Here is a 27,785-nt window from a genome sequence, read left to right on the forward strand (position 1 = left end):
GCTTTCAGGTAGAGGATTTCTATTATTCTTATTGCTTCCAAATTTTGTGTGTCTGTGTGTGTGTGTGTGTGTGTGTGTGTGTGTGTGTGTTTTAATTAAGCATAGTTCTGCTTTGAGAAGAGGCTATCAGTGTATGTTCTAATTTCCGGTGTATTTAGAGAGTGCAGAAGGAACTGATGTTCTTATATATGAAATCTTTTAGTGTCAAGACCTTTTAAAAGGAAAGGGAATATTGACTACTTTAAATTTTTAAATGAGCTTGAAGATGTTGAGTGCTTTTCTTTACGTAGGGATTCTGGATGGACATTATTGCCATTATTTAAAATAATGTTCTTTTTGCTCAAATCAAGAGGTTTCCCAACTGTTTAACTCTCCTCTACCAACTCCCTTTCCATAATTATCAACCACATAGGTGGCAAGTGACGGTCAAACACAGTTGTGGTCTAGAGGTCTCTCTGGGAATCTTGTGCCAAGTACCCAGCATTAAATACACAGAAAGCTCTTGTTCCTGGTACTGGTAATTATGTGCTTAGATTTGCGATGCAGACGGAGGAAAATCTTCCTCACCGCAAGTTAGGCTTCCTGTTCCCCGTGATCTGTAACCAGCAGGATTATGCATGTGTTGCTTTCTCTTTTAGGATGATGTCATTCAGGCAGGCGGCTTATTTCACTTGCTTGTTTGTTACCGTTTCCTGTGGTGAGTGGATCATTTCTAAGACCTAAAACTGTATGTGGGAGAGGAGTAGTTAAGAAGACTTGTTAGCCCCAGAGAAAGCCACTGAGCATATGGCCTCGGGAAGGAGGCAGACCCCAAAAGTCAGGACGTAAATCCTTTTAATATTCAGAGGTAACTGCTGCTTCTCAGATGTATTGCCCTGGATACACCGGGGCTGGGGAGCCCGGCAGTGAGAACGTCTTCGGACACATGTTGACAGAAACTTCTGTCGGTAAATGACTCTCTACTACAAAGCAGGTCTTAAACACTCTGTTCTTATTATCAACATATTTAAATTTTTTTTTAATGTTTATTTATTTTTTAGAGAGAGACACAGAATGTTAGCGGGGTAGGGTCAGAGAGAGAGGGAGACACAGAATCAGAAGCAGCCTCCAGGTCTAAGCTGTCAGCAGAGAGCCCTACATGAGGCTCGAACCCACAGACTGTGAGATCATGACCTGAGCTGAAGTCAGCCGCTTCACTGACTGAGCCACCCAGGTGCCCACTATCAACTTATTTTAAAAATCAGCTTTAAAAAAAAATCAGCTTTACCTGAATATTCAGTGTAGACATTTTATAGTGTCTGGGTCAAGCCAAATATTCTAATAAATACCTGGTGCATATTTTTACTCTTTTAGGCCACTGGGGAACTACTTCAGAAATGAAAGTATTTGGTTTGAATTTAAATTAGTAACTCATCCATTGGAGTCATTCTAGTTTCACTACCAGGCATGGAACCGATTTCTCTTTCTATCCATTCCATTAAAATTTCAGGGAATAAAAATGATTCTGGACAGTGTTTGTCATTGTTATAGGATGGCGTTTTCTCTGAGCCACCATTGTGGGTAGAGTCTGAGTCTATGCTGACTTAAAAAGACCGCACGCACTGATTATTTACTCCTCCCCTCCCAGATGTATGGCTAAGATAAATACCTCTTGGGTAAGAGTTACATTTGTAAAGAGATATAATTTCTTAAGGAAGAAGCTGATTCCCACCCCTCCCTGCCCAAAATGGAAATCCACCCCCATGTCTAATTGCTCTCAGTCATGATCATTACCATGTACAAATCCACTGAATACTGAGGAGTAGAAGCGAGGGATGCTATGGCCCATGGCTACTTCAATTTTATGTTTTTGGCAAAAAAAGTAGCATTCTAGGAAAATGAGAGGCGCAGGTAAGCAGCAAATGAGTAACCACTCATTGTTTGATGTCCTACAATACAGAAATGGCCACTGTGAAAAATCTTTTTTAGTCTTTCAGATGCTTTTCTACATGTGTCTATTTACATATATAGCAAAGATGTTATTAATTATGGATACTTTTTTATAATCCACTTCCCATTTATAGCTCTCTTTTTGTATATATGACATTTTTTGGAGCTGTGTCATCTCCACTACTCATGGTATTTTTGTATGCACATTTTTATACCCCTTCAGTTATTTCTGTAGAATAGAATTTTGGAAATAAAAGATGTTAGATACAAGGGAGTGAGTATTTTGGAAGGTTTATGATATACATAGTGGAATTGTCTTTCACAAGGGTAATTCTCTGGTTCGCCCTCTCCACCAGCAGATAGGAGTAATCATGTACCCCAGTTAGGTCACCTCCAGTAGTGATCCATTGTTTTGTGGCTGGACATAGACTCACCTTTCTGGAAACAGTATCCTAATTTGTTTCTGGGAAACCATTGTTGCCAAGTTTGGGTCTATGTACTTGTGACCCAGTTAGGCCGGGACAAGTAAGTAGGGGTACATATCCTGCTGGCTACAGTGACCTGACGAGAGCCAAAGCCCTGGAACAAGACCTTTGCTTACGCTTCTGGAAGTAAGAGTCTTCCTCTTATTATTATTTCCAGTTGGACTTGAACTAATGGAGAATACAAAGGCCTGAGCTTCTGGCACCACCTTGTCACTATGCGGAGCTTGAGAGTGATAGCAACACCATGGAACAGAGTGAATGTATGAAAGCGAATTGTATCTTGATGGGATCAGCCAAGTACGCTGTCCGGCTATTCCTGAAGCCAAATCCGCCATGGACTCAGCTTCCAAACCAATATATGTAGTTTATACTAAGTCACACTGAACTAGGATTTTTATCACTGGCAGCCACAATCAGTACATTAGCACTGGGAACTTAGATAATTAAAAATTTTTGCTAATCTGGTGAATAAAATGACATTAGTGATCAACATTTTTCATATTTTCAGTATTCAATATTCATACCATATTTATGACTTACCATTTTTCATACACTATTTGCTTGCATTTATTTTGCAAATTACCTTCTCACTTCCTTTGTCCAATCTTTTAAAAATAGGGTATTTTTCTTCTCCTTGTTGATGATGCATTTTTTTTTTAACAAGACCATATAACCTGCCCAAAATCCATGGACACAGAGCACACTGTGACATGTTTTATGTTATGGGATAACTTATGTAACTGCTTTAAAGCTCTGAAACACAATACAAATGAGCCTATCGTCATTATCATCATCACCGTCATCATCATTACCAATTTTTGAGGCTAAACAAGAACACCTATTTGAACTTTCCTCCCAGTCCACTCCAATGTTGGTGTGTTTCAAACCAATTGTACCTTTCCGTCAGCCGAGTCCCGTGGCAGAATGCGAACCCCCGCCTAGCACAGGATGTTGTTTGTACTCACGACTGTGCACTGGGACGGGGGAGGAATCCTGCGTGATACCTACTCGTCAGCCAAGCGCACCGGTTGTCTGAAACACAGGTCACTTTGCAGTAGCATTGTCACTGGACCAGCTTCTCAGTGTTTTGTGTGTAGCTGAAATCTAGCCTGTGCGCTTGGCAACTTGTATTCCCATAAGCTCCCATCTGAAGAGATGTCTGCCTTTTTTCTAAATATAAAACTTACCCAAGGGTTAGTCATCTTAGCCATACCTCTGAGAGGAAGAGAAGCCAGAAGCGGTCTTGCTGGGTTAGGTCATCATAATAGAGCTCAGGGCCACCATCCCCAGAGGGGTGGGTTAGTGTAGAGGACATTTTAATCTTCAGTGCTTAATGAAACACATGTGTCTAAGCTGTGCATTCCCTAAAGGGCAATATGAAAATAGACGTCCCAGAGGATGGACCAAGTTATCATTGGAATATCTTATGGTTAGCGGACTGTAGACTGGCAAGCAAGTGTGCTACCTGAGCTGGAAAAGCTCATTAAGCTGACTTTAAAGTGGATCTTTCTTTCATCAAAAATAAATAAACACTAAAAAAAAAGGTTGGGTGGGGGGCGCCTGGATGGCTCAGTTGGTTAAGCTTCCTACTTCGACTCAGGTCACAATCTCCCCATCCGTGTGTTTGAGCACCATGTTGGGCTCTGTACTGACAGCCCACAGCCTGGAATCCTGCTTCAGATTCTGTGTCTCCCTCTCTCTCTGCCCCTCCCCCACTCATTCTCTGTCTCCTTTCTCCGTGTCTCTCAAAAATAAATAAACATTAAAAAAATAATGCAGGTCTTTCAAGGTAAACCCAAATTCATGTATTAAAAGTTTACTTTTAACATATGAAACAGTAGATCATATGTTACTCTGTAACATACTCAGTAGATTATATTAATATTCTGATAATATGTGAGATGCAGGGTCCTTTAGAACTGTGAGCAATTCCAAACAGTGAAGAGTTCAGAATGGATTTTCAACTTAGCATAGGCATGCATTTGCATTTGCTTGTAGAAACCAAGCAAATAAATGTGTTCTCTATATGATCCCAATAAATACCCAATAACTCATAGTTTGCTTAAACTGAGATGGGGAACAACATTTAACATTGCATGCTGGGAAAAGGAACAGGGTCAGTAGTGAGAAGAGCTAGGTTTCCCTTCCAGGACGTTCATGAGCTACATGGATCTTGGGAAAGTCTGTACTGCTCTGATACTCAATTACTTAAAAAAAAAAAAAGTCAGAGGCATATAATGAAGTCTGTCCCTAACTTCCCTTACAGAGCTGTTGTGAGAATATAGCAGAACCCTTTGTTATGAAAGGGTTTTGAAAAAGAGATCATACGTAGTTGTGGTTTGTTAGTTTTAAATTTTTATATTTGACTAATGTTGACATATAATGTTACATTAGTTTTAGATGCACGACATAGTGATTGAACTCCTCTATGGTTATGCTGTGCCCACCACAAGGGTAGCTACCATCTGTCACCAAGGATACAACGCTATTACAATACCAGTGACTGGGTAGCCTATGCTATGCCTTTTAGTCCCGTGAATTATTCCTCCCGTAACTGGAAGCCTGTTATTTTTAAGGCATGGTATTTTCATAGCATGTTGGGCAACAGGGAGAAACCAAGCTAGCATTGTATTTTCTTGGGGATAATTTTTGTGCAAATTATTGTTTGATTTAATAAAACTCAACCAAGCTTTTGATATAGAAGTCTCCATTGAATGACTCTAAATCACATGACACCTTGTTCAAGTAGTCACCTTAATATGTCCCATTTCACCTCTTAAAGTCCTGTTGTAAAGCTCATTGGATATTTAGTGGAGGAAGTAAGAAGGTTCACAGCACAGATGTGTTTCTATCAAAATAATTGTTTGCATTCATTCCAAATTAATGTCTCCTTCTAATGATTATGTCCCAGGATGCCTGACTCAACTGTACACAAACACCTTCTTCAAAGGCGGGGATCTGACCGCCAGGTACTCCCCCAACGCTGAGCACTGTCGGATGATGTGCACGCTCCATCCTAGGTGTTTGCTCTTCAGCTTCCTTCCTGAAAGTGCCACCAACGACACAGATAAAAGGTAAGAGCTGATATTTCATTATTGGAGAAGCTGTCCATTTTTCAAACCAGAACCAGTGGTGTGCAAAAAGATGTAGCCATCTCAGGGTTGTTTCCCGAACGGGGTCTGAGGGCCAGCTTCGGTGGAATGATCTGGAGCGGTTCTTACATTAGCAGAGTCTTAGGCCACAGCCTTAGACCCAAACCGTTTGGCCTACAGGACCAGAGTGCCTCGGGGCTGGAAACACATATGTCAGAACAATTGCTGCTTTCACCGACAGTAGTAGAAACTAGGCATTGCCTATCCAGGGCCTCAAGGAAAATTCTTGAAAACCATTGGGTTAAGCAATGGACTCAAGGGAGGGTCTAAAAACAGGTGACTAGTCCACCTGAAAAGGAAACATACTTTTTGTCTGACTAGTAATTGGTAGATAACACCATCCTAGGAAAATCTAACAGAAGGCAAACATTTTGCTGAGAATAAAGTTGAGTTAGATCCAGAATCTGTGACCTCAGAAATGGTCTGGTCTGAAGGGGACTGTAGTGAATGAGTCTGGGCACCTGTGGAAAGTACCGTGTGTGTGTAAGGGGGGGCCGTACATGTACGTGCAAATATATAGTACTAACTGGCATTTTGGAAAAGTAAGAGCACTGGAAAAATAGTCACCAAAAATCTTATTTGGTCATAAAGTTCATTGAGTACAGCCAGGGTTTCATCATAATTTTCTTTCATTTTGATCAAAATACAGAATGAACATTTATGAGTTGTTCCATTTCCATAAGTCTTTTATCTTAACTCCATTTGAATTTAAAAATTAGAAACTAGACAATCATTCTCTGATTCTACATGTTAAACGTGTACGGAAAATCCAGACTGTATGTGAGAGGCATCAACTTTTTAAATAGAAAGTTGAGTTAGGTTCTAGAATCCTTGTGAAAGATTACCAACAATATTGATACAAAATCAGAAAGAAGTACTCCATTAGTGTGAACTAGAAAGGGTTAATAAGCCAGATGAACACCCTATAGAGATCCAACTCTCATGATTGATTTAATTTCTTGACTAAAAACAATCCCCAGGTGAAAACATAATCCCCCGAAAGTTTAGAAACATGGGGAAAAATCTTTACCTCTTTAATATGATTGGCTTTCTGTACTTAAAAAATATTTTTTGAAGATAAATAATGCCAAGGTTAGGTATTACAAAGACTGTTAGATTTTGTGCAATTGCCTCTAAGAATACTCTTTCTATCAACCGTCAGGGAAGCTCATTATTTTCCTTATTCCTGGCCGTATTTATTAGTATATAGAAAATGTGAGACACGGCCTCAATGTGTGTTTATTATTCTACTTTCTAACTGACACTACTTTTGAAAACAGATTTGGTTGCTTCCTGAAAGACAGTATTACAGGAACTCTGCCAAAAATGTCACGGGCAAGTGCAATTTCTGGACATTCCTTAAAGCAGTGTGGCCATCACATAAGTGGTAAGCTGTTGATTTCTCAGCTAAGTTTGAGTGAGTAATGGGTTTGCCTTAAAAGAGCTTCTGCTCAATGTCTGTACCGCCTTGGACTTCTGGAAGGGAGCTCTCAGAAAGCTAGCAGACTTGGGGCGCTGTTGTGGATGTGTGCTCCCTCCTGCTGTTATCAGTTACATGCTTCAGGAGGCTCTCTTACTCATGAGGTTAGCCCTACAGCGTAAGATTTGCAGAAAGTGGGTGCCCATTCAGACGGCAGCCCCTTCCCCACCCCCAAGTGCAGATAAGACTCTCAAAGAGAACACAGAGAGTGTCTCTTTCCCTGAGAATTTCTACACCAGAGGTTCTCAGTAGTTCTCGACCAGGGGTGACTTTGTCCTTCATCCATGGGACATTTGTCACAACGTGGGAGGATGCTACTGGCAGCCAGTGGATAGAGGTTGGAGCTGCTGCTAAAGATTCCACAAGACATAGGGAAGCCCCTATGACAAAGATTTGCTGGTCCCAGATGTCAGTAATGCAGAGGTTAAGAAACCCCATGCAGTCCCCAAACTGAAGGCCTGAGCACTGTAAGTCTCGCTAATAATAATACCTCTGGGGCAGCTGGGTGGCTCAGTCAGGTAAGCAGCCTGTTCTTGATTTCTGCTCAGGCCATGATCTTGTGGTTTGTGGGTTCGAGCCCCATATCGAGCTCCATGGTGATGGTGTGGAAGCTGCTTAGGATTTTCTCTCTCTCTCTCTCTCTCTCTCTCTCTCTCTCTCTCTCTTTCCCTCCCTCTCCCTCTCCCTCTCTCTCTCTGCTCTTACCACTTGCTCATGTATGTATGCTCTCTCTCTCTCTCTCTCAAAATAAAGAAACTTAAAAAATAAAGAATAATATTTCTTTGAAAAAATAAGGCCAGGAAATTTAAATTCTAACACATATTGCTACTAATAATCTTGTGAAACAATTTCCAACCCTATCCTAATTTAAGGCAAATGAACCATTTCCCTGACATCACTGATCTGAAAGTGAAAAGTAGAGAAAAGAATCTCTGAATCAATGGGCTGGCAGAAACTTTGGACGCCCACGTTGTGACTCTACATCACCGCTGTTTTACCTTTACTGTTTACAGTTAATTCTGTCGTCACAAATTTCAGGTGTTTTAAAGGCTTTTTAAAATTTTTTCAATGTTTATTTTTGAGAGAGCGAGAGACAAAGCACCAGCAGGGGAGGAACAGAGAGAGAGAGAGAGGGAGACACAGAATCTGAAGCAAGCTCCAGGCTCTGAGCTGTCAGCACTGTGCCCCGTGCCGGGCTTGAACTCAGGATCTGTGAGATCATGGCCTGAGCCAAAGTCAGACACTTAACTGATGGAGCCACTCAGGTGCCCTGAAAGTTTTTTTTTTTATCCTTCCTCCCCCCTTAACCACCAACCACTCCCTCAATACTTACGTATATGCTTTGTGCCTGCAGTTTGTATCGTATCTCGTCCTTCATTATAAACATGGGCATCTGACTTTGCCAATATGTAGCTTACTTATTTGAGGACGGGTACATGTCCCATTTTATAAGATCAAATTTATGTCCTCATACAACTTAGTGTAAATTATTCAATTAGGCATTATTTTTCATTACGTTATCATAATGAAATTTAAGGAAAAATATTTTGCTTTTCTCAATACCCTTTAGTCATTGTTACTTTTCCCCAAACTTAGTCTTACAGAACTTAATGTTCCCTTCTAACTCTCCCTGAGTATCTCAGATTAAAGTGAATAATTGCTCCTAAGGATATAAAGTCCCTAAGCTCAGGACCAATTTTTGTGTAAAACAGTTATAGGTAGATTTATAGCTTTCAACTGATCATAAAGAAAAGTTTTAGTTTGCAATTATCCCCTCCCAAATCAGTGAGTTTCTTTCCTCATGTGCACCAGAACTGGAAAGAGACTTCATTTCTAGAATCTACACTCCTGTGTGTGTGAATCATTGTGAATCATCCACTGTCCCACTTACCTTAATATATTGTGTTCCTACTAGTGTGTACATTTTCTGTCATTCCCACCATTAAATCTAGTTTTATGACATTTAAAAAAAATGTTTTATTTTTGAGGGAGTGAGAGACAGTGCGAGCAGGGGAGGGACAGAGAGAAAGGGACACACAGAATCTGAAGCAGGCTCCAGGCTAGCTGTCAGCACAGAGCCCGATGCAGGGCTCGAACCCACAAACCATGATATCATGACCTGAGCTGTAGCCGGATGCTCAACCCACTGAGCCACCCAGGCGCCCCAAAAGGCAATTATGACATTTTTAACCATACCCCTTAAAAGTGGAACATTACATCCAATACATTATGGTTTATTTTGCTGGTTTCTTTATCCAAGGGTCACTAATGAATTTGAATGCTTAAAAAAAAATTGGGGTGTCTGGGTGGTTCAGTTGGTTGAACAGCTGACCTCAGCTCGAGCCTCACATCGGGCTCTGTGCTGACAGCTCAGAGCCTGGAGCCTGATTCGGATCCTGAATTTCCCTCTCTCTCTGCCTCTCTCTTGCTTGCACTCTGTCTCTCTCTTTCTCGAAAATAATCATTAAGAAAAGAGTTTTATAAAAAATAAATTTAAAAAAGCCTAAATCATAAATTTGGTTGACTGCCTGTTAAAAGAATGATCTATATTTTTTGTATATAAGGTACATTTCAACTGAAAGAATGCTTAAGTGGAATTTAACAGAATTTTAAAGCAAGAATATGAATGGTTTTGTCATGAATATACAAAAACTGTTCACCTTTTATGATGATGAATTGACACCTCTGTGTCAAAGGCAGGGCTTACAGATGAAATTCACCTCTAGGCAGGAGTAGTTGGAACAGAAAGCCAAGAAATAAGCAGAGAGAGAAGCTTCTTCATTCATGGCAGGAAGTCAAAGGCCCAGCGGTTAGTATAAGAATGCAAATCCCTAGAACAATCAGGGGCTCCTTACTGCTCCTTATTTGTCTCCCAGTGCTCATAGTTAATTTCAGGGTGAACTATTACCCATCTGGCTGCAGGTGCCTTACAGTTTGGGAAGCAAAGTAACCCATTCTTCATGGTCGTGCTCTAAAACCTATTGGAATCTGTTTATTTCAAGCAGAGTTTGATAATCTCGTAACAAAATGTTAAATCCGCTAACTAAAAGGGCAGCTGTGAAAAAACAGTATTATCCTTCAAAACTACCCTGCCGAATTGATGATGTACTTCTAGAAGTAAACGGACTGAATTTGCTCTCTGCATCTTATTTGTACAGCTTGCCACCGAGACATTCATAAAGGCATTGATATGAGAGGAGTCAATTTTAATGTCTCTAAGGTTGAAAGTGCTGAAGAATGCCAAAAAAAGTGCACCAACAGCATTCACTGCCAATTTTTCACATACGCCACTCACACATTTTACAAAGCAGAGCACCGGTGAGTCAAATTCTTAGGCTTTGTCCTTTCTGATGGTGCCTTTGAGATTTAATTGTACACTTTATTACTTTTTTCTCCCAATGGAAAACCAAACAGGGCTTCTAGACCTAACCACTCTGCTTATTTATTTACTCAGTTTTGTTGTCCATTTTTCTAAGGAGACTCATTTCCATTGCTTGGGGAATGAGGGTTTGGTTGACTATTGTCTCCCACCCCATTCTCACCCTAACCTTCCCTGGGCAGAGCAGAAAGATGTCTCTGATTAATAATACAAACTCCAGACCCACTCATTTTCAAAGTCATTGCTCTGATTACTTCACTACCCGCCAACCGTGGATCATTTCAATGCAAAATGGACTTCTGCATGCATCTTGCAGTTTAGAGAGAAAAGTAACCTCTTTCCTTCCCATTCAGGAACACCTGCCTGTTAAAGCACAGTACGGGAGGAACCCCCACCAGTATAAAAGTCCTGGCTAATGTGGCCTCTGGATTCTCACTGAAGCCCTGTGCACTCTCAGAAATTGGTAATTATATGGCTACTATTTCATTTTTTAAAAATGTGTCTAATGTTTATTTATTTTTGAGAGAAAGAGACAGAGCGTAAGCGGGGGAGGGGCAGAGAGAGAGGGAGACACAGAATCCAAAACAGGATCCAGGCTCTGAGCTCCGACATGGGGCTCAAACTCATGAGTGTGTGGCTACTATTTCACTATGTGATTGTAGTAGGCAGACTTAGAGTCTCCCAAAGATGTCCACACTTATTTCCTGGAACACGTGAATATGTTACCTCACATGGCAACGTAGATGTGATTTGTAGATGTGATTAAGCCAAGGATTTTCAGATGGGAGATTATTCTCTATCTGTGGGTGGGCTCAACATAGTCACGAGAGTCCTTATAAGAGAAAAAGGAAGACACAAGCATCAGAGAGAGAGATTTGAAGACGTGGCACTGCTGGTTTTCAAGATGGAGAAAGGACTCCCAAGCCAAGGAACGAGGGTAACCTCTAGAAGCAGGAAAAGAGCTCCCCAGAGGAACAAAGCCCTGCCGACATCTTGATTTTATCCCAGTGAGACCCATTTCAGCCTTCTGAGTTCCAGAACTGTGAGATACTAAATGTGTGTTGTTTGAAGCCACTGGGTTTGTGTTAAGCGGTTATAGCAGCAATAGAAAGGTAGGACTGTTACATTGCAGGGAAAATGAGGTCATTTCTTGGCAGTGCCCACTGTCTAGTGAAACCCACTCAACCTTAATTGATCAGTAAAGTGCTGTGGTTTCAGACATTTAGGTGATTTCAATAGAATTATCCAGAAAATTGTCAAGACCTTCCACCATATTTGGTTTATCAGGGTGTTAATGATAAGATATTGCTGAGACCCAATCACCAATGACCAATGCTACCCAGTATCCAGGGCTGTCTCTGTGTCAGGCTTTGCGTCAGGTGCTGGGCTAGGTCCCCTCTGCATGAGATTGAGAACTTGGCAACCCGGCATCGGTTTTCCTGTTTCCTTTTCCCTAAGGTACCCCCTCCATGCTGCGTACCAGATTTCCAGTTCAAATTTACTGATTATTTAATTTTTAAAATTCATATTTGGTTCTTTTTAAAAAATATAATCTCTATCTCTTTCTTGATATCCTTTATTTGACAAGACACTGTTTCCTATTTTTAAGTTTTTTTAAACATGGCTTCCTTTAGGTCTTTGACCATATTTTAAATAGCCAGCTTGAAATCTTTGCATAATAAAAAAGGAAGTTTATACTTCCTCAGCAAAGGTTTATATTAACTGCCTTTTTTTTTTTTTTTTCCTGTGCACGGGCCATTCTTTCTTGTTTCTTTGCATGGCTTGTAATTTTTTGTAAAAAATTGAGAACTTTTATTTATTTAAAAAACATTTTTAAACATTTATTTATTATTGAGAGAGAGAAAAACAGAGTGTAAGCAGGGGAGGGGCAGAAAGAGAGGGAGACACAGAATCCGAAGTAGGCTCCAGGTTCTGAGCTGTCAGCACAGAGCCCAATGCAGGGCTTGAACTCACGAACCGTGAGATCGTGACCTGAGCCGAAGTCGGATGCTTTACCAACTGAGCCACTCAGGTGCTCTGAGACTTTTTAAATAATAGCATATGGTCACCCTGGAAATCAGATTCCCTCTTTCCTCTACTTCCCCTTTTTGTTGTTACTGCTATTTGTTTGGTGGCTTTTCTGAACTGACACTGTAAAGTATTTATTCTTTGGATAATATGACCACTGATGTTTCTGCTTGGTTTTCTTAATAGTTAGCTAATGACTGGACCAGGATTTCCATACATGCCTGCAATCCATAAGTTCTCCGGTCTTTGACAAGGGATTTTTTGTGTCGAAGCCTGATTTCAGTGTTCAGCCAAGGCGTTTCACAACCTCGCCTTGATGACCTTCCCTTTCTGCTGATGCAGGGCCAAACGGCAGCCGGCCTGGGAGCCTAGGACTTCCTCAAATCTTTCGGGAGCACGATCACAGCCCTGGTCATGCCACACAGCCCTGTACTCGCACGTGGCCTTCTAGATTCCCAAGAATATGCCCAAGACTTTCGCCACCACCATCTTTCCCCTGGTTTTCCTTTTAAGATTTTTGTCAGCCTGTTGTTTGCTCTGGCTGTCACTGCCCTAGGAAGCTGCGATGTCACATAATTGCCCCCATTTGTTTGTTTGTTCTAGACAAACACTTGCAAGGAAAAGGCTGCTGGTTAACACTGAAGAAGCTCTCAACCTTGTAAAATAAACTCAGTCCTTATGAGTAGGACGTTCTCAAGAATTTCCAGCCAAGTCAAACAATGGCGTTTAACTGGGGGTGCTGAGGGGGCATTGGAGCAGCCCAGCCCCATCCCTTCCCCTCCAGGGCTGCCGGACTGTGGCCTCTCTTCACCATGATCGTGAGGCTGTTTTCAAGGCTTCCATGAACCTGGGGAGGGAAGAGCAGGAACAGGGCAAGTTAAAACCCCACAAAACTCACTCTTCTTTTTTAATTTTTTAAAAAATATTTATTTATTTTTGAGAGAGAGTGAGAGACAGAGTGCAAACACAGGAAGAACCAAGAGAGGAGGAAACACAGAATCCAAAGCAGACTCCAGGCTCTGAGCTGTCAGCATGACATGACTATTCTTTCTTTCTTTCTTTCTTTCTTTTTTTTTAACATTTATTTATTTTTGAGAGACAGAGAGAGACAGATCATGAACAGGGGAAGGGCAGAGAGAGAGAGAGGGACACACAGAATCGGAAGCAGGCTCCAGGCTCTGAGCTGCCAGCACAGAGCCCGACGCAGGGCTCGAACCCACAAACTGTGAGATCATGACCTGAGCCAAAGCCGGACCTGAGCCAAAGTCTGACTCTCAACCGACTGAGCCACCCAGGCACCCTGACTATTCTTTCTTTTAATGTTTATTTATTATTTATTTTAGGGGAGGGGCAGAGAGAAAAAAAGGAGAGAATCCCAAGCAGTCTCTGCACTGTCAGCACAGAGCCTGACTTAAGGCTAGATCTCACAGAGCGTGAGATCATGACATGATCCGAAATCAAGAGTCAGATGCTGAACTGACTGAGCCCCCCAAGGGCCCCCAAACATACTGCTCTTATAGAGAGTCAGCTGTTCTTGAATAAACACTCCCTGGACGGTTCTAATCTGATTAATTTCTAGAGTCCTGAAAACACATGCCCGTGCTTCCATTACTTTTACGGAAGAGAGGATTTTCAGAGCCCTTCCTCTGCCGTTTCCATGACCATCCTGGAGTGCTTTTGATAAAACAAATGAAACACACACACAAAAGTAGCTCTAAAAAAGAAAATCATCAAATAAGACAGCCCCTGGCTTCTATCATCTGGATGGGTCAGATAGTGACGGAAATTGTATTCAGTTCTGAGTTGCAATTTCCTCCACAGCAATGGATGCCTGGAGCACTTCAAAAGTGGGTACCGGGACCATGAGAAATCTGGAAGTAACGGAGAACAGGAAGTGGCTAAAGGGACGGGTTAAAGGGATTTAACCTGAAAGAGAGTCAGGATGACTATCTTAATTCTTTGTTTATAAAGGGCGGTCTTTGGAGAAGGGATGAGACTAATGTGTGTGGCTCCATTAGGCAGATCTAGGTATGTGCGACCACGAAGAAACAAGAAAAACAATCCCTAACACCTAGAATGGTTCAGAAAAGAATTAGGCCTTGTTGGGGCACCTGGGGGTGGCTCAGTCCAACTTCGACTCAGGTCATGATCCTGCAGTTCATGAATCTGAGCCCTACATCAGGCTCTGTGCTGACAGCTCAGAGCCCAGAGCCTGCTTAGATTCTGTGTCTCTCTCTCTCTCTGCCCTTCCCGTACTCACACTGTCTCTCAAAAATAAATAAATATATTTTTTTTAAAGAATTGGGCCTTGTTATGAGGAAGTGAGTTCCTATCACTATAAATATCTAAGAAAAGTTGAACAACTTGTCACGGATGTTTCTCAGGGGATATAGTTGTAGATTGGCACAAGTTTTCTTTCAGCTTCCAGAATCTCTGTTGTTTTCAAAAAGATGTAATTAGTGGAGGCCTCATTTCCTAGACTGCCCATATGTAGGTATTATGTCATGGGAGGTACTTGCTTTTGATACAACTATGTTCATTTAAATTAGGACTCCTTTTGTCCTTCCTGTAAATGCTATCATTATTCTTTAGGCTCCCATCATTTTAATAAAATTTATGGTATCAGGTTGAGTAAAACAGAGTAAATAATATGAACACAAGTAAAATACATAATTAAGAGATTAGATTTATCAGGGCCCCTGGGTGGCTCAGCCGGTTAAGCTCCGGACTTCAGCTCAGGTCATGATCGCACAGTTGTGAGTTTGAGCCCCGCATCGAGCTCTGTGCTGACAGCTCAGAGCCTGGAGCCTGCTTCGGATTCTGTGTCTCCCTCTCTCTCTGTCCCTCCCTGGCTTGCACTCTGTCTCTCTCTCAAAAATAAATAAACATTAAAAAATAATTTTTAAAAAGGAAATAAGATTACATAAGGGTAATGAAGGTGGGGTTTCTCCTAATTTCAGCGTCAGTCACCTGATATTTTTGTTAACTCTTTTTATTAAAAATTTTTTCATAATATTCAGGAAAATGCACCACAAAACCTTGGGCTCCTAAGGCCTGGAATTCAGGGTCGAGGTAATATGAAGAAAATATGAGGATATGCAGAGTAAACTGAATACTTTGCACTGGTCGGCATGGAGCTGGACACACAGACTGAGCTATTTCATTTCTTTGATGGAGGAATCTTTTATCAGATTTCGACCAATTTTTCCTTCTTCCAAATGACAAACAAGTCTGAGGGTATTTTAACGGACATGTTTTTTCCCCTGATGCTGTTTAGTGTTATGAATAACAAAAGGTCATAATTTCCTTAGTGATGAGGCCAAAGCCCAGGTTACTCTGGCATCGTGTCATCCGAGGACCGTCTTCCCTCTGAGTTCACAGGCTGCCACAGGGACATTTTCCAGCATCTCACGTTTTCCGATGTGGACGTTGCCAGAGTTCTTACCCCAGATGCTTTTGTATGTCAAACCATTTGCACCTACCATCCTCGCTGCCTCTTCTTTACTTTCCACACAAAGGAGTGGCATCTGGAACTGCAAAGGTAGGAATGTATAACATTCGCTCTTGTTCTGTCATCACCGTAATTCGATAGTTTGAGTTTTTGAAAACTTTTGTTCATCTCCCTCAGAGCACTCTAAACCACAGTAGGTCCTCTTCTGTCAGGTGCAGGTTAGTTAGGAGCTTAACTGACTTTTCCATCTACCTTCTTTTTTTTTAAATGTTTATTTTTGAGAGAGAGAGAGCGAGCAAGCCAGCAAGATGGAGAGTGAGCATGCCTGGGTGAGCAGGTCGGGGAGGGGCAGAGAGAGCGGGAGACTGAGAATTCCTAGCAGGGTCCCCACTGGCAGCCCAGTTTGAACTCACAGTGAGAGCATGACATGAGCCGAAACCAACTCAAAACCAAAAGTCAGACACAGGGATGCCCGAGTGGCTCAGTTGGTTAAACATCCAACTTTGGCTCAGGTTATGATCTCGCAGTTCATGGGTTTGAGCCCTGCGTCAGGTTCTGTCCTCACAGCTCAGAGCTTGGAGCCTGCTTCAGATTCTGTGTCTCCCTCTCTCTCCCCTTCTCTGGCTTGAATTCTGTGTCTGTCTCTGTCTCTCTCTCTCTCAAAAATAAGTAAACATTTTTTAAAAAGCACACAAAAAACAAAAGTCAGACACTTAACCAACTGAGCCACCCAGGCACCTCTCCACCTACCTTCCCTTATTAAAACATACCATTATATCCATGGAGCAGCAGCAATAATTAAAAAAGGATCAGATACCTTTCTTAACAATCTTAGTGTTTTATCTTATTAGCTTGAAGTAAAAACCTTTTGCTGGCACTTTCTTTAATGCTGTCTCTGGTGCCCATGTTTCAGAAACCTGTTTATCCTGCTTGACCTCTTTATCCTCCGATAACCTGTGTTTTCCTTCTCTACGAGGGGGCGCTGAGGGACAGGTGCAAAGTTAGACAATAGCGGGAGCAGCAAAAAACCCCAGAATTTGTTCCGAGCTCTTTTTCCTTTCTCTTTTTAATTAGAAGGTGGAATGTTACCATTCCCCTCTTTTCAGGTTATCTGTGCCTCTCGGTTTTCCTCAGAGGGAGATGGGGCTTGGTTTTTACATTTAATCTCCACAAGTGTTTAGAGGCGTGTGGTCTGTTTTACTTTGCAAAGAGTTTCTCAGAAGAATAAAATGTGCAGAGGTGCTTTTCAAAACAAAATGCTTTTGGTGTTTGCCCTTAACACAGTTTTGTTTCTCTTTCTTTTGCTTCTTCTTCTTCTTTTTTTTTTTTTATAGAAATGTTTGCGTTCTTAAGACTTCCAGAAGCGGGACGCCAAGTTCCCCAACTCCTCAGGAAAACACCATGTCTGGATACAGCCTTTTAACCTGCAAGCGAACTTTGCCTGGTAATGTGGCTCAGCAATGACAGTACATAGAATGAATGAAATGTTGTGATCTTTTAACAAGTAATAGCAACGAAACAGTCTTCGGCATACCATCAACTTGTGTAAATGTGGTTTTTGCTGCTCTCATTTTATGTCTTTTTCTGTCTCTAATTCACACAGAGCCCTGTCACTCCAAAATTTACTCAGGAGTTGACTTTGAAGGGGAAGAGTTGAACGTAACCTTTGTTGAAGGAGTGAATGTTTGCCAAGAGGCTTGTACTAAGATGATTCGCTGTCAGTTTTTTACTTATTCTTTACTCCCAGAAGACTGTCGGGGAAAGAAGTTAGTGAACCTTTATTTGTCAAAGGCAGTCAGCAAGACAATTTCATGAATTATCCTCCTCTGTGAAGGTTTAATCTTTATACCGATCCTTTTATCTAGGTGTAAGTGTTCCTTACGATTATCTTTGGATGGGTCCCCAGCTGGGATTACGTATGGGACCTGGGCGAGCTCTGGCTATTCTTTGCGGCTGTGTAAAAGTGGGGGCGGTTCTGGTGAGTGAGCCTCACTTCTTCACGGAACTGTAAAGGGTTGTCTGTGTTATTTTGATAGCTTGCTTAGTCTTAAACAACAGCATTATGTATTTTGTTTCCCTTGGCTAAAGAGAACTCTGATTCACCTCTACTTCTAAACATTAAGTTTAATGCGCTCTTTTCAGTCTGCTCAACAAAAACAGACACACGCATTGTTGGGGGAACCAACTCTTCTTGGGGAGAGTGGCCTTGGCAAGTCAGCCTGCAAGTGACGCTGAGAGCCCGGAGCCACCTGTGCGGAGGGTCAATCATCGGACGCCAGTGGGTCCTAACTGCCGCCCATTGCTTTGATGGGTAAGTGTTGGGTGCGTCTTACTCAGGATTTTATCTTGCCTTTTTGTCCCAAAAAATCTAAGTTCAGTTTCTCGGTCTTCATGTCAGTTTATTAACTGAAGTTTATTCTTCTTGAATAAAAGGCATTTTAAAGCGGGGCTGGTATTCAAAATGGTGACCAACTAGGTAGGGCCTGTCTGAGCACTGAAAGGCATGAGCCATCAGCACAGTGTGGCCTGTTGGCAGGACTGACTGACGTCCCTGGGGGCTGTCACTCCTGCTTTAAAGAGTAACGAAAAAATGCCCCGCCTGCCGCTACCTCTATCCGCTGCTCCCTGAGTCTATTCTTCAAAGACTTCATTTTCAGGCCTATAGAGATTTTACTTTCAGCTCTCTGACTCACACATATACTAAATAATATTAATAGTGAAAACAAAAATGTGAGAGTTTATTACCTATATATTTCAGAGAGTAAAATCTGATCTAATATTTCTGTTTTATTGGGCAAACTGTACACATGGCAGGATTTTAAAGTTTTAAAACACTTAGACTTTATAGTTAGAACAGAGCATGAATCACAGCTCTGACACTTATCAGAGGTATGACTGACCTTGGGTGACTTGTAAATAAATCTTTCTTAGCTTTCTTTTCCTATCTGTGAAATATGAATAATGATAATATCTAATTCACAAGGTTGTTGGATTAAGTGACATACTTAAAATCCTTAGGACTATACTTGGAACATCATTTTTTTAAAAAAATAAGCTATAATTGGGGCACCTGGGTGGCTCAGTCGGTTAAGCCTCTGACTTCCGCTCAGGTCAGATCTCACGTTCGTGAGTTCGAGCCCCGAGGCAGGCTCTGTGCTGACAGCTAGCTCAGAGCCTGGAGCCTGCTTCCAGTTCTGTGTCTCCTTCTCTCTCTGCGCCTACCCCTCTCATGCTCTGTCTCTCTCTGTATCAAAAAAAAAAAAAAAGCTATAATTAAATAAGAAATGTAAAAATGGACAAAGCATAGGAATAAGCAAGAAATACTCATAGCTCAAAAGTAAAAGATAGTTGGTGTCTCTCAAGAAGTATTTTGTTTTCATAAAATTCTCCTTCTTCCTCCGTCTAAAGGGTATGGCCTGAGCGGCATGTGTCAGGACTGAGGATCCTGCTGCTGAAATATGCCAGGGTCAGTGGCCCCGGTGGGCAGAGCTGGGTCCTTCATGGCTGCCACATAGCAGCATGGGCCCCAGGTAGCGGAGCATGGGCATGGCTAAGGGGCAGGCTACTGACCTGGAAGGAAGACCCTTGAAGGGAAATAGTAGGTCCCCTTTTGACTAAATGCCTCCCAATTTGGGGTCAAGGATTTTCATCCTTTTTTTCAGCTTTATTGAGATAAAATTAATATATAACATTGTGTGAATTTAAGGGGTGCAATGTAATGATTTCACACATGCATGCATTGCCAAATGATTAGTACATAAAGGTGAGTTAACATATCCATGCATCCATCACCACACTGAAATGTGTGTGTGTGTGTGTGTGTGTGTGTGTGTGTGTGTGTGTGGCGAGAACTTTTACGATTCACACTCTCAGGACTTTCAACTATTTCGGGTGTTGTTACCTGAGGTCACCATGCTGTATATTAGGTTCCCAGGCCTCATCGTGTTATAACTGGAAGATTGCACCTTTGACCAGTTTGCTCATTCCTGCCGTGACACGCTCCTGAAAACCACCAATCTCTTCTCTGCGTCTATGAGTTCAGTTCTTTAGATTCCACATAGAAGTGAGAACATGTAACATTTGTCTTTCTCCGACTTCATTTAACTTAATACCCTCAAGTCTCATCCGTGTTGTTGCAAATTGCAGGATTTCCTTCTTTTTTGGCTGAATAGTATTCCATGATATATCTCTATATAAGTATATATATCAATACACAAACACGTGCATAAATATGTATGCACATTTATATGCATATATATAATACATTTATGTATATATAGTGTGTGTGTATAGAGAGACATTTTATATATATATATATATATTATACCACATTTTCTTTATCCATTCATCCATTGAGGAACACATAGGTTGTTTCCATGTCTTGGCTGTTATACATAATGCTGCAATGAAGGGGGTGCAGGTATCTCTCAAGGTAGTATTTTCATTTTCTTTGAATATATAATCAGAAGTGGAATTTTGGGATCTTAAAGTAGTTCTATTTTTTAATTTTTGAGGAACCCCCATACTGTCTTCCACAGTGACTGTGCCAATTTACATGAAGAACGTTCACTCTTGGGGGCACCTGGGGGGCTCAGTTGGTTAAGCGTCCAAATTCGTCTCAGGTCATGATCTCACAGTCTGTGAGTTTGAGCCCCGCATCTGGCTCTGTGCTGACAGATCAGAGCCTGGACCCTGCTTCAGATTCTGTGTCTTCCTTTCTCTCTGCCCACCCTCGCCCAGCTCACACTGTCTCTTTTTCAGAAATAAATAAACATTAAAAACAATTTTAAAAAAACCTTCATTCTTGAAGGCTCAGTGTTGTTGAATCTGTAAGAGATAATATAAATGGAAACACGGATTTAATGTGAAAAAAAACCACTTTGCACCTCTTTGCATGGTTTCCTCTGGAGTTTTATGTGAACATATCTCACAACTCTCACTGAATGATGATAAAAATTTCCCAATCTTTACACAAGATAAGACTTTGATTTTGATCACAATTTTAGTTTTACTTTATGTTTACTCGTATTTTATTTATTTTATTTTTTAATATTTATTTCATTTTTGAGAGAGAGAGAGAGACAGAAGACAAGTGGGGGAGGGTCAGAGAGAAGGGAGACATAGGATCTGAAGCAGGCTCCAGGCTCCAAGCTGTCAGCACAGCGCCCAAGGCGGGGCTCAAACTCACAGACCACAAGATCGGCACTTGAGCCTGAGTCGGTGCTCACCCGACTGAGCCACCCAGGTGCCCCTCTATACACTCATATTTTATAGAAGTAATTTAAATGTTCATACTTCTTGAAATATATTTTATTTCATATTTTATATCTATTTATATATTTTCTTATATATATATATATATATATATATATATTTCTTTTTACCATGCTCCAAGGTGTGCTTTATTTTCCTTAATCTTACAAATAATTTTCTGTAAGAGCCCAGAGCAAACTGGAAGATTGACAGTAGGCGCGGGGGTCCCCAGAGAGCCCCCCAGGCTGGTTGCATCTGCTCCGGGCGTGGGCTCACAGCCAGCTTGTTGCTCATGTGCACCTTGCAGGCGGCTCTTCTCCAAGTCGGGATTGAGGTCCTGAGTCACGATGGCAGGGGTGGCGAACCCTCCAGGTTCTTGGGAACTTTCACTCCGCCGCTCCGGTGTTCTCCCTCACCCCTTTTCTCTCCAGCTTGGCCTTAGGGAAGTCTGCAGGCTTGTCTGCCATTTTCTCAAACCACCTTGGAGTTCCACTCTGAGCCTCATGCCTGGTGCTTCCACTCGCTTTTCTCTAGCCAGAGACCTAGATAGATAATTATTTTTCAGGTTTATTTATTTTTAGAGGGGGAGGGGACACAAGCAGGGGAGTGGCAGAGAGACAGGGAGAGAGAATCCCAAGCAGGCTCCACACTGTCAGCGCAGACCCCGTTGTGGGGCTTGATCTCTGGAATCATGAGATCATGACCTGAGCCAAAATTCAGAGTCATTCACTTAACCTACAGAGCCACCCAGGAGCCCCTAGATAGATAACATTTTAAATAACTCTGAAGCCTCCCTAACTTTCCCAGTGACAGGGCTTATGTAACGTTGGTCTGACTTCTTGACAATTCAGGATTTCATGGAAGCAATTGCTTTGAGGTTTGGTGAACCACGCAGGATTTTCCCACAATAAACGGTGAGTCTCTCCCAACTAGTTTCTCTCAGAAGTGGGACAGCAACATTCTTCTATCTTTACTTACAGTAAACATGGAATAACTAAATAAATGTACATTCTCAGTGTTGTTAACTAAAATCTTCAGAGATTCAGGACTGCTGCTGGTGGTGGTGACAAATCACCAGGGAGTAAAACTAGGTAAGAAAAAATGTCCCGTATGCAGTATTTTCTTCCTGGTTCTTTTTTTGAAAGGTAAAGTGAAAGGAAAAAGGACCAATGTCAGAGGCCAGTCTTTCTGGTTTCAGATAGGTATGCATTTTTTTTCTCCCAGGCTTCTCCTGCCGGACATTTGGCACATTTATAGTGGCATTTTCAATCTGTCCGAGATAACAACAGAAACTCCTTTCTCACGAATAAAGGAGATTATTATCCACCAAAATTACAAAGTCTCGGAAGGTGGTGATGATATTGCCTTAATAAAACTTGAGGCTCCTTTGAATTATACAGGTACGTGGTGTAACCGAGGAGATGCTAGACGGCTGAGTTCAGGGGTTTAAATTTTCCCATCAGTTTGAATAAGAGGGCAGAATGCAGACAGATTGTCTTTATTTCCTGGTTGGTGGAGTTGGAGGAAAGGTGAGGATTGCCAAGGGAGGTAGCATCTGTGATCTGGATAAATACCTTCTACGTAAAGGTCAAGACATATTAGTTGGTTTCTTCAGGTAGGAATACAACCAATACATTATTGAAATAATGCACAGAGGAAATGGTCATGTGGGAAGCCTGGCTCGCTTTGACCAAAGTAGCGGAGCTTCCATTGCCTGAGGCATATTAGGAATATGTGAAGGCAAATGGGGCCAGATCCTAATCCCCAGGTCGAACGTGGGTAGAGAGGCTGATGCAGAAGGAGGTTCTGGGAAGCCGGGAGTGTGGTAATTGGAGGTGTGGCCTTTGGAGGAACTATGCTCCATGGCCGGTGAATGCCCGCTGAGCCCACTAACCATCCTGAGACCTCGGGCAACTTGCTCTTACCTCTTTGCACCTTGAATTTCCTCCTCTGTAAAATAAGCATGATAATAACTCATTCGTTTGTTATAAAAATTGTCAGTTAATAAGTTAAAGCACTTCAACAGCCCTTACAGTAGTGCTTGGAGATACTCTGTTATTACTCTTCCAAGTATCATACAGGATAAAACACAAGAGCTTCTAATGCTTTTGACAGAAACTTGTATTCTGAGGTTTAAGATTTAATCCAGAAAATTTGACACCAAACATGTCATGTGAAAATGATTCCGGAGATGAGAAATTTTCTTGAGTCATTGACTTAGCAATTGAGCAGAAAGCAAAAGGGTCGTTGTCCTTGGTGCTGCTCTATAGAAAGAGAACCCATGAAAAGAAATGTATGTATTTTCAAAGTCAATAACCATACCTTTATTTAACCAAACTCTAATTTGAAAATTACCTTTCAGAATTCCAAAAACCAGTATGCCTACCTTCCAAAGATGATAAAAATATAATTTATACTAACTGTTGGGTAACTGGATGGGGCTTCGCGGAAGAAAAAGGTACAGCATGACTTTTTAAATGTTGTTCTTAAAAGAAGTCTTATATCGTCTCAAATATTTACTCTGATTTTTGAGAAGATGTATTTCTATTTGGGTCCGGAAAAATGTATGAAGTAACCTTTTAAGCATCTTGTTTTATAATAAAGGTCACTTGTGTGACTTCTCATAAAGGGCTGGTCCCATATAGGGCTAGGGAGAACATTCAAGCCCATCCTGTCCTCAGTGTTAATAGCGTTCCTGCCTCTCTGTGCCACTGTCCTGCCTTGACATTCAGGACCAGGAGCATAGGCAGGCAAACTTCTCTCTCTCTCTGGCAGGCTCTTAATCTTTCATTCATTCATTCATTCATTCATTTTAATACATCCTTCTTACAAGCTGATGTAGCCTATGAATCACTTCTGGAAAGGTGCTTTAAAAAATTTTTAATGTTTTTATTTATTTTTGAGAGACAGAAAGAGACAGCATGAGCAGGGGAGGGTCAGAGAGAGAGGGAGACACAGAATCCAAAGATGGGCTCCAGACTCTGAGCTAGCTGTCAGCACAGAGCCTGACGCGGGGCTTGAACCCATGAACCGTGAGATCATGACCTGAGCTGAAGTTGGATGCTTACCCAACCGAGCCACCCAGGTGCCCCTGGAATGGTGCTTTTAAATGCTTAAAGAAAACACACAGAAGTACAAAGTACCACAATGAAACTGGAGATGAGTTATCAAAATTTAAGCGGATGTGCTATAATAATACATGTTTCTTTTTTAATATGTGAAATAGCAAGTTGTTCAGGTACTTGCTGTAATTTTGAAATTGTGATGAGCACCAATGATATTTGCTGTTATCTGCCACAACTGTAATATGCAAATATCATAACCATGACACAAAAATATCTGTGCTTTCTATTGATGGCAAGGTTGCAGATACTGCTAATACTCCCTTGTTGGGGGCTTTGCTTCATAATTGCAAGGAGTTAGACTGCAGTTGGAGATCGGTGAAAATAAAGATGTATTTTCCGATCCAAGGTTACAGAATAAGTGAATTCTTTCTGCCGACCCCTGTTTAAGAACCCCTGCTCATGGGTGGTTGGTGTATTTCAATTGGCCTTGAATTTTCCAGGAAACATACTCTTCTCCCTTTCCAAAACTATATTCCTGCACGTAATATTTGCCTCATTCTTCACATATTTAAGCTTGGCATACTCTTTCCATCTTTTCTGACTTACTCCTTAGTCGACAAATTCAAATTTTTCAAGTTTTTTTTTAATGCCTTTTATTTATTTTTGAGAGACAGAGAGAGACAGTGTGAGCAGGGGAGGGTCAGAGAGAGAGGGAGACACAGAATGTGAAGCAGGCTCCAGGCTCCGAGCTGTCAGCACAGAGCCCGACATGGGGCTCGAACCCACGAACCGTGGGATCATGACCTGAGCCGAAGTCGGCCGCTTAACCGACTGAGCCACCCAGGCGCCCCCAAATTTTTCAAGTTTTTAACGAGTACCTTAAGACAGGAAGGAATTTTAAAAGTAACCTTAACTAAACAAGGAAGGTTCCCTCTAAATGTTCAAGGGGGAACCTGGACAGTGGTGAAAATTTATTTATTTGTCAATAAATTGTTCTTCATGGAAAATATTTGCATTAACTCAAAGAGCAGTATGCTCCTCTGTAGCCAGAGGTCTGGTGGGTTTTCCCACCTTGAAATTGTATATTTTAAAACGATCATGTTGAATATATAAAACAAAAACCAAGAGGTAAGAACTTTCAGCTTTTGGGTTGGAAGAGATAAGAGGGATTTTCTGAGAGACGTCCATTGAGATGAGAAGATGGCAGGGGACATGGAAAGGCTGTCATAACATTGAACATCAGAGGCCAAAACGTGGCGTGCGCATGCTCTCTGTTTTCTCAATTTTCCTTCTCTTTTACTCTCTCTCTCTTTGTGTGATTAACGCTACTTTCTCATCCTTACTATTTTTAATCTAAAGAGGTCACCTTAATGAAAAGTTCATTATTCTGATTTGCTTTAAGACTTTAGTATTTTTTTATATGTATCTTATTTCTACCTTGTGAAGTTATATATTGGTTACCTCATAGGGAAAATCCAAAATACCCTGCAAAAGGCAAATATTCCTTTGGTATCAAGCGAAGAATGCCAGAAAAAATATAGACATTATGAAATAACCAAACAGATGATCTGTGCTGGCCATAAAGAAGGAGGCAAAGATGCCTGTAAGGTAATACATTTGATTGTGCAAAGAGCACACAGTGTGAAAATTAACTTCAAAGTATGTTTTTCATAGGATGTTTCATTATATTTTTCTTTAAAAATTCAGAGCCAAATAATCTGGCAATTTTGTTAGTAACCCTTAATAAATACATATAATTTTTATTATATATAGTATATTATAATTTATGCAGAGGCACACTATGTTCAAGAGAGCACAGTTATACATAAAACAATTGTACTAAAAGATAGAACATTAGATTTATTTGACACTGAGGTTATGACATCAACATTTCCTTGTTGGAATAAACAGGAAATGCAACTGCACATTACTGAATTCAATTATTTAATTAAATAGGCAATGAGGCTATTAGGTTATTAATTTATTTTTTAAATTTTTTTAATGTTTTTTATTTATTTTTGAGAGACAGAGAGAGACAGCACGAGCAGGGTAGGGTCAGAGAGAGAGGGAGACACAGAATCTGAAACAGGCTCCAGGCTCTGAGCTAGCGGTCAGCACGGAGCCAGACGTGGGGCTCTAACCCACGAACTGTGAGATCATGACCTGAGCTGAAGCCAGACGCTTAACTGACTGAGCCACCCAGGCGCCCCGAGTTATTAATTTAATTCAACAGCCAATGAGGAACATAAAACAAAAGGATAAGAAACTGGAAGGGGGTAGTGTAGGCAGTGACTGCAGAATTTTAAAGGCACACCTGTCATACTTTCTATTTTATTTTTCCACCCACGGTGACACAGGGAGACTCAGGCGGCCCCTTAGTTTGTAAACACAGTGGAATGTGGCATTTGGTGGGCATCACCAGTTGGGGTGAAGGCTGCGGCCGCAGAGAACAACCAGGTGTCTACACCAAAGTTGCTGAGTACGTGGACTGGCTTTTAGAGAAAACCCAGCTCAGCGATGGACACGCCAGCCTTGGATGAAGTGACCAGCGTGAAGAAGTTTACGAGAGGTGGGAAGAAATCCAGTTGGTAGCATAAGTCTTACAACCTAAATCCAATTCAAGCCCTGAGCCGTGGGGTCGCAAAATCATGGCGAGCGGTATCTACCTCGTGTCCTTGTCATGAGGGTAAAAAGCGACGACACATACAGAGCTGCTGAGGACAGTGTGTTGCACAGGCCAGAGTTGAACGTTCTGTAATAATGCTGATAACAGGAGATAACAATTGAACATTTCCATGATTATTTGTTGTGCAATAAAATGGCAAAGGAATGTGATTTTTAAGTGTTTTCTTCTGATTGTGAAGGGAAGGTAAGTGACTCCAGATTCTAGCACAGATGGTGCTGGAATCACTCTCATCTGACTACCGCCTCTGGATCACACTGTATCTTAGAGACAGTAGTTTCTTCTCTCTCCCTCACCTGCATGGTCGTTAAAACCTACCACTGCCCGCCTCGCTTGGGGCAAAGTGCCAGTAAGCTTGCATTTTGTTCTGCCAAGTGGGAGGGAAGAAACCTGTGTAAGATTCACTTTTCCAAGAACGAGATGGGTTTTCTGAACCTGGGAAATAATAGTGCATCTCTTCTTTTTTTTTTTTTTTTTTTTTAGGGTTTATTTCCTTATTTTGAGAGAGAGAGAGAGAAAGAGTGAGGAGGGGAGGGGCAGAGAGAGTGGGAATCCCAAGCAGACTCCGGACCATCAGCGTTGAACCTGATGCAGGGCTCAAACTCTCAAACCATGAGATCATGAGTTCTGCACCTTTCCATGTGGGCCTCCCACCTTGTTACCTGGTACTGCCTCATGGCCCCAGGCTGAGTGCAGGAGAGGCTGGGAAAAATTCGATGTAAATCCATATGAAACCCAAATTCCAAACGTGCCAGTGTGTAAGTTACAACTGGTACTAGGTAGTTGGATTTAATTCAGTGAAATTGACTTCACACTTACTGAGAGTTGACCATTTACAAAATATTGTGTAAAACCAGTAGAAAAACAGAAAAGCAAAGTT

At 41.5% G+C, this 27,785-nt stretch overlaps 1 protein-coding gene across 1 annotated transcript; it reads left to right on the forward strand.

The window, feature by feature from the left end:
* Positions 1-27,057, forward strand: KLKB1 (kallikrein B1). Its single transcript, XM_029928557.1, has 15 exons — positions 1-8; positions 639-697; positions 5,326-5,488; positions 6,847-6,953; positions 10,205-10,364; positions 10,779-10,888; positions 15,835-15,994; positions 17,239-17,348; positions 17,508-17,670; positions 17,770-17,882; positions 18,047-18,215; positions 22,382-22,557; positions 23,520-23,615; positions 25,691-25,830; positions 26,580-27,057. Exons 2-15 carry the CDS (start codon positions 640-642, stop codon positions 26,760-26,762), a joined length of 1,908 nt encoding a protein of 635 aa, XP_029784417.1. The 5' UTR covers positions 1-8; position 639; the 3' UTR covers positions 26,763-27,057.
* Positions 27,058-27,785: the final 728 nt, after the last annotated feature.

The sequence above is a fragment of the Suricata suricatta genome, chromosome 1 (assembly GCF_006229205.1).
Source record: "Suricata suricatta isolate VVHF042 chromosome 1, meerkat_22Aug2017_6uvM2_HiC, whole genome shotgun sequence".
Lineage (NCBI taxonomy): Eukaryota > Metazoa > Chordata > Mammalia > Carnivora > Herpestidae > Suricata > Suricata suricatta.

What these genes read in the sequence shown, in the direction of transcription:
- KLKB1 (XM_029928557.1), top strand. Translation starts at nt 640, where the DNA reads ATGATGTCATTCAGGCAGGCGGCTTATTTCACTTGCTTGTTTGTTACC. An exon ending in TTTTACAAAGCAGAGCACCG is followed by an intron (nt 10,365 to 10,778) that starts GTGAGTCAAATT and finishes CTTCCCATTCAG; the next exon opens with GAACACCTGCCTGTTAAAGC. An exon ending in GAGGCAAAGATGCCTGTAAG is followed by an intron (nt 25,831 to 26,579) that starts GTAATACATTTG and finishes ACGGTGACACAG; the next exon opens with GGAGACTCAGGCGGCCCCTT.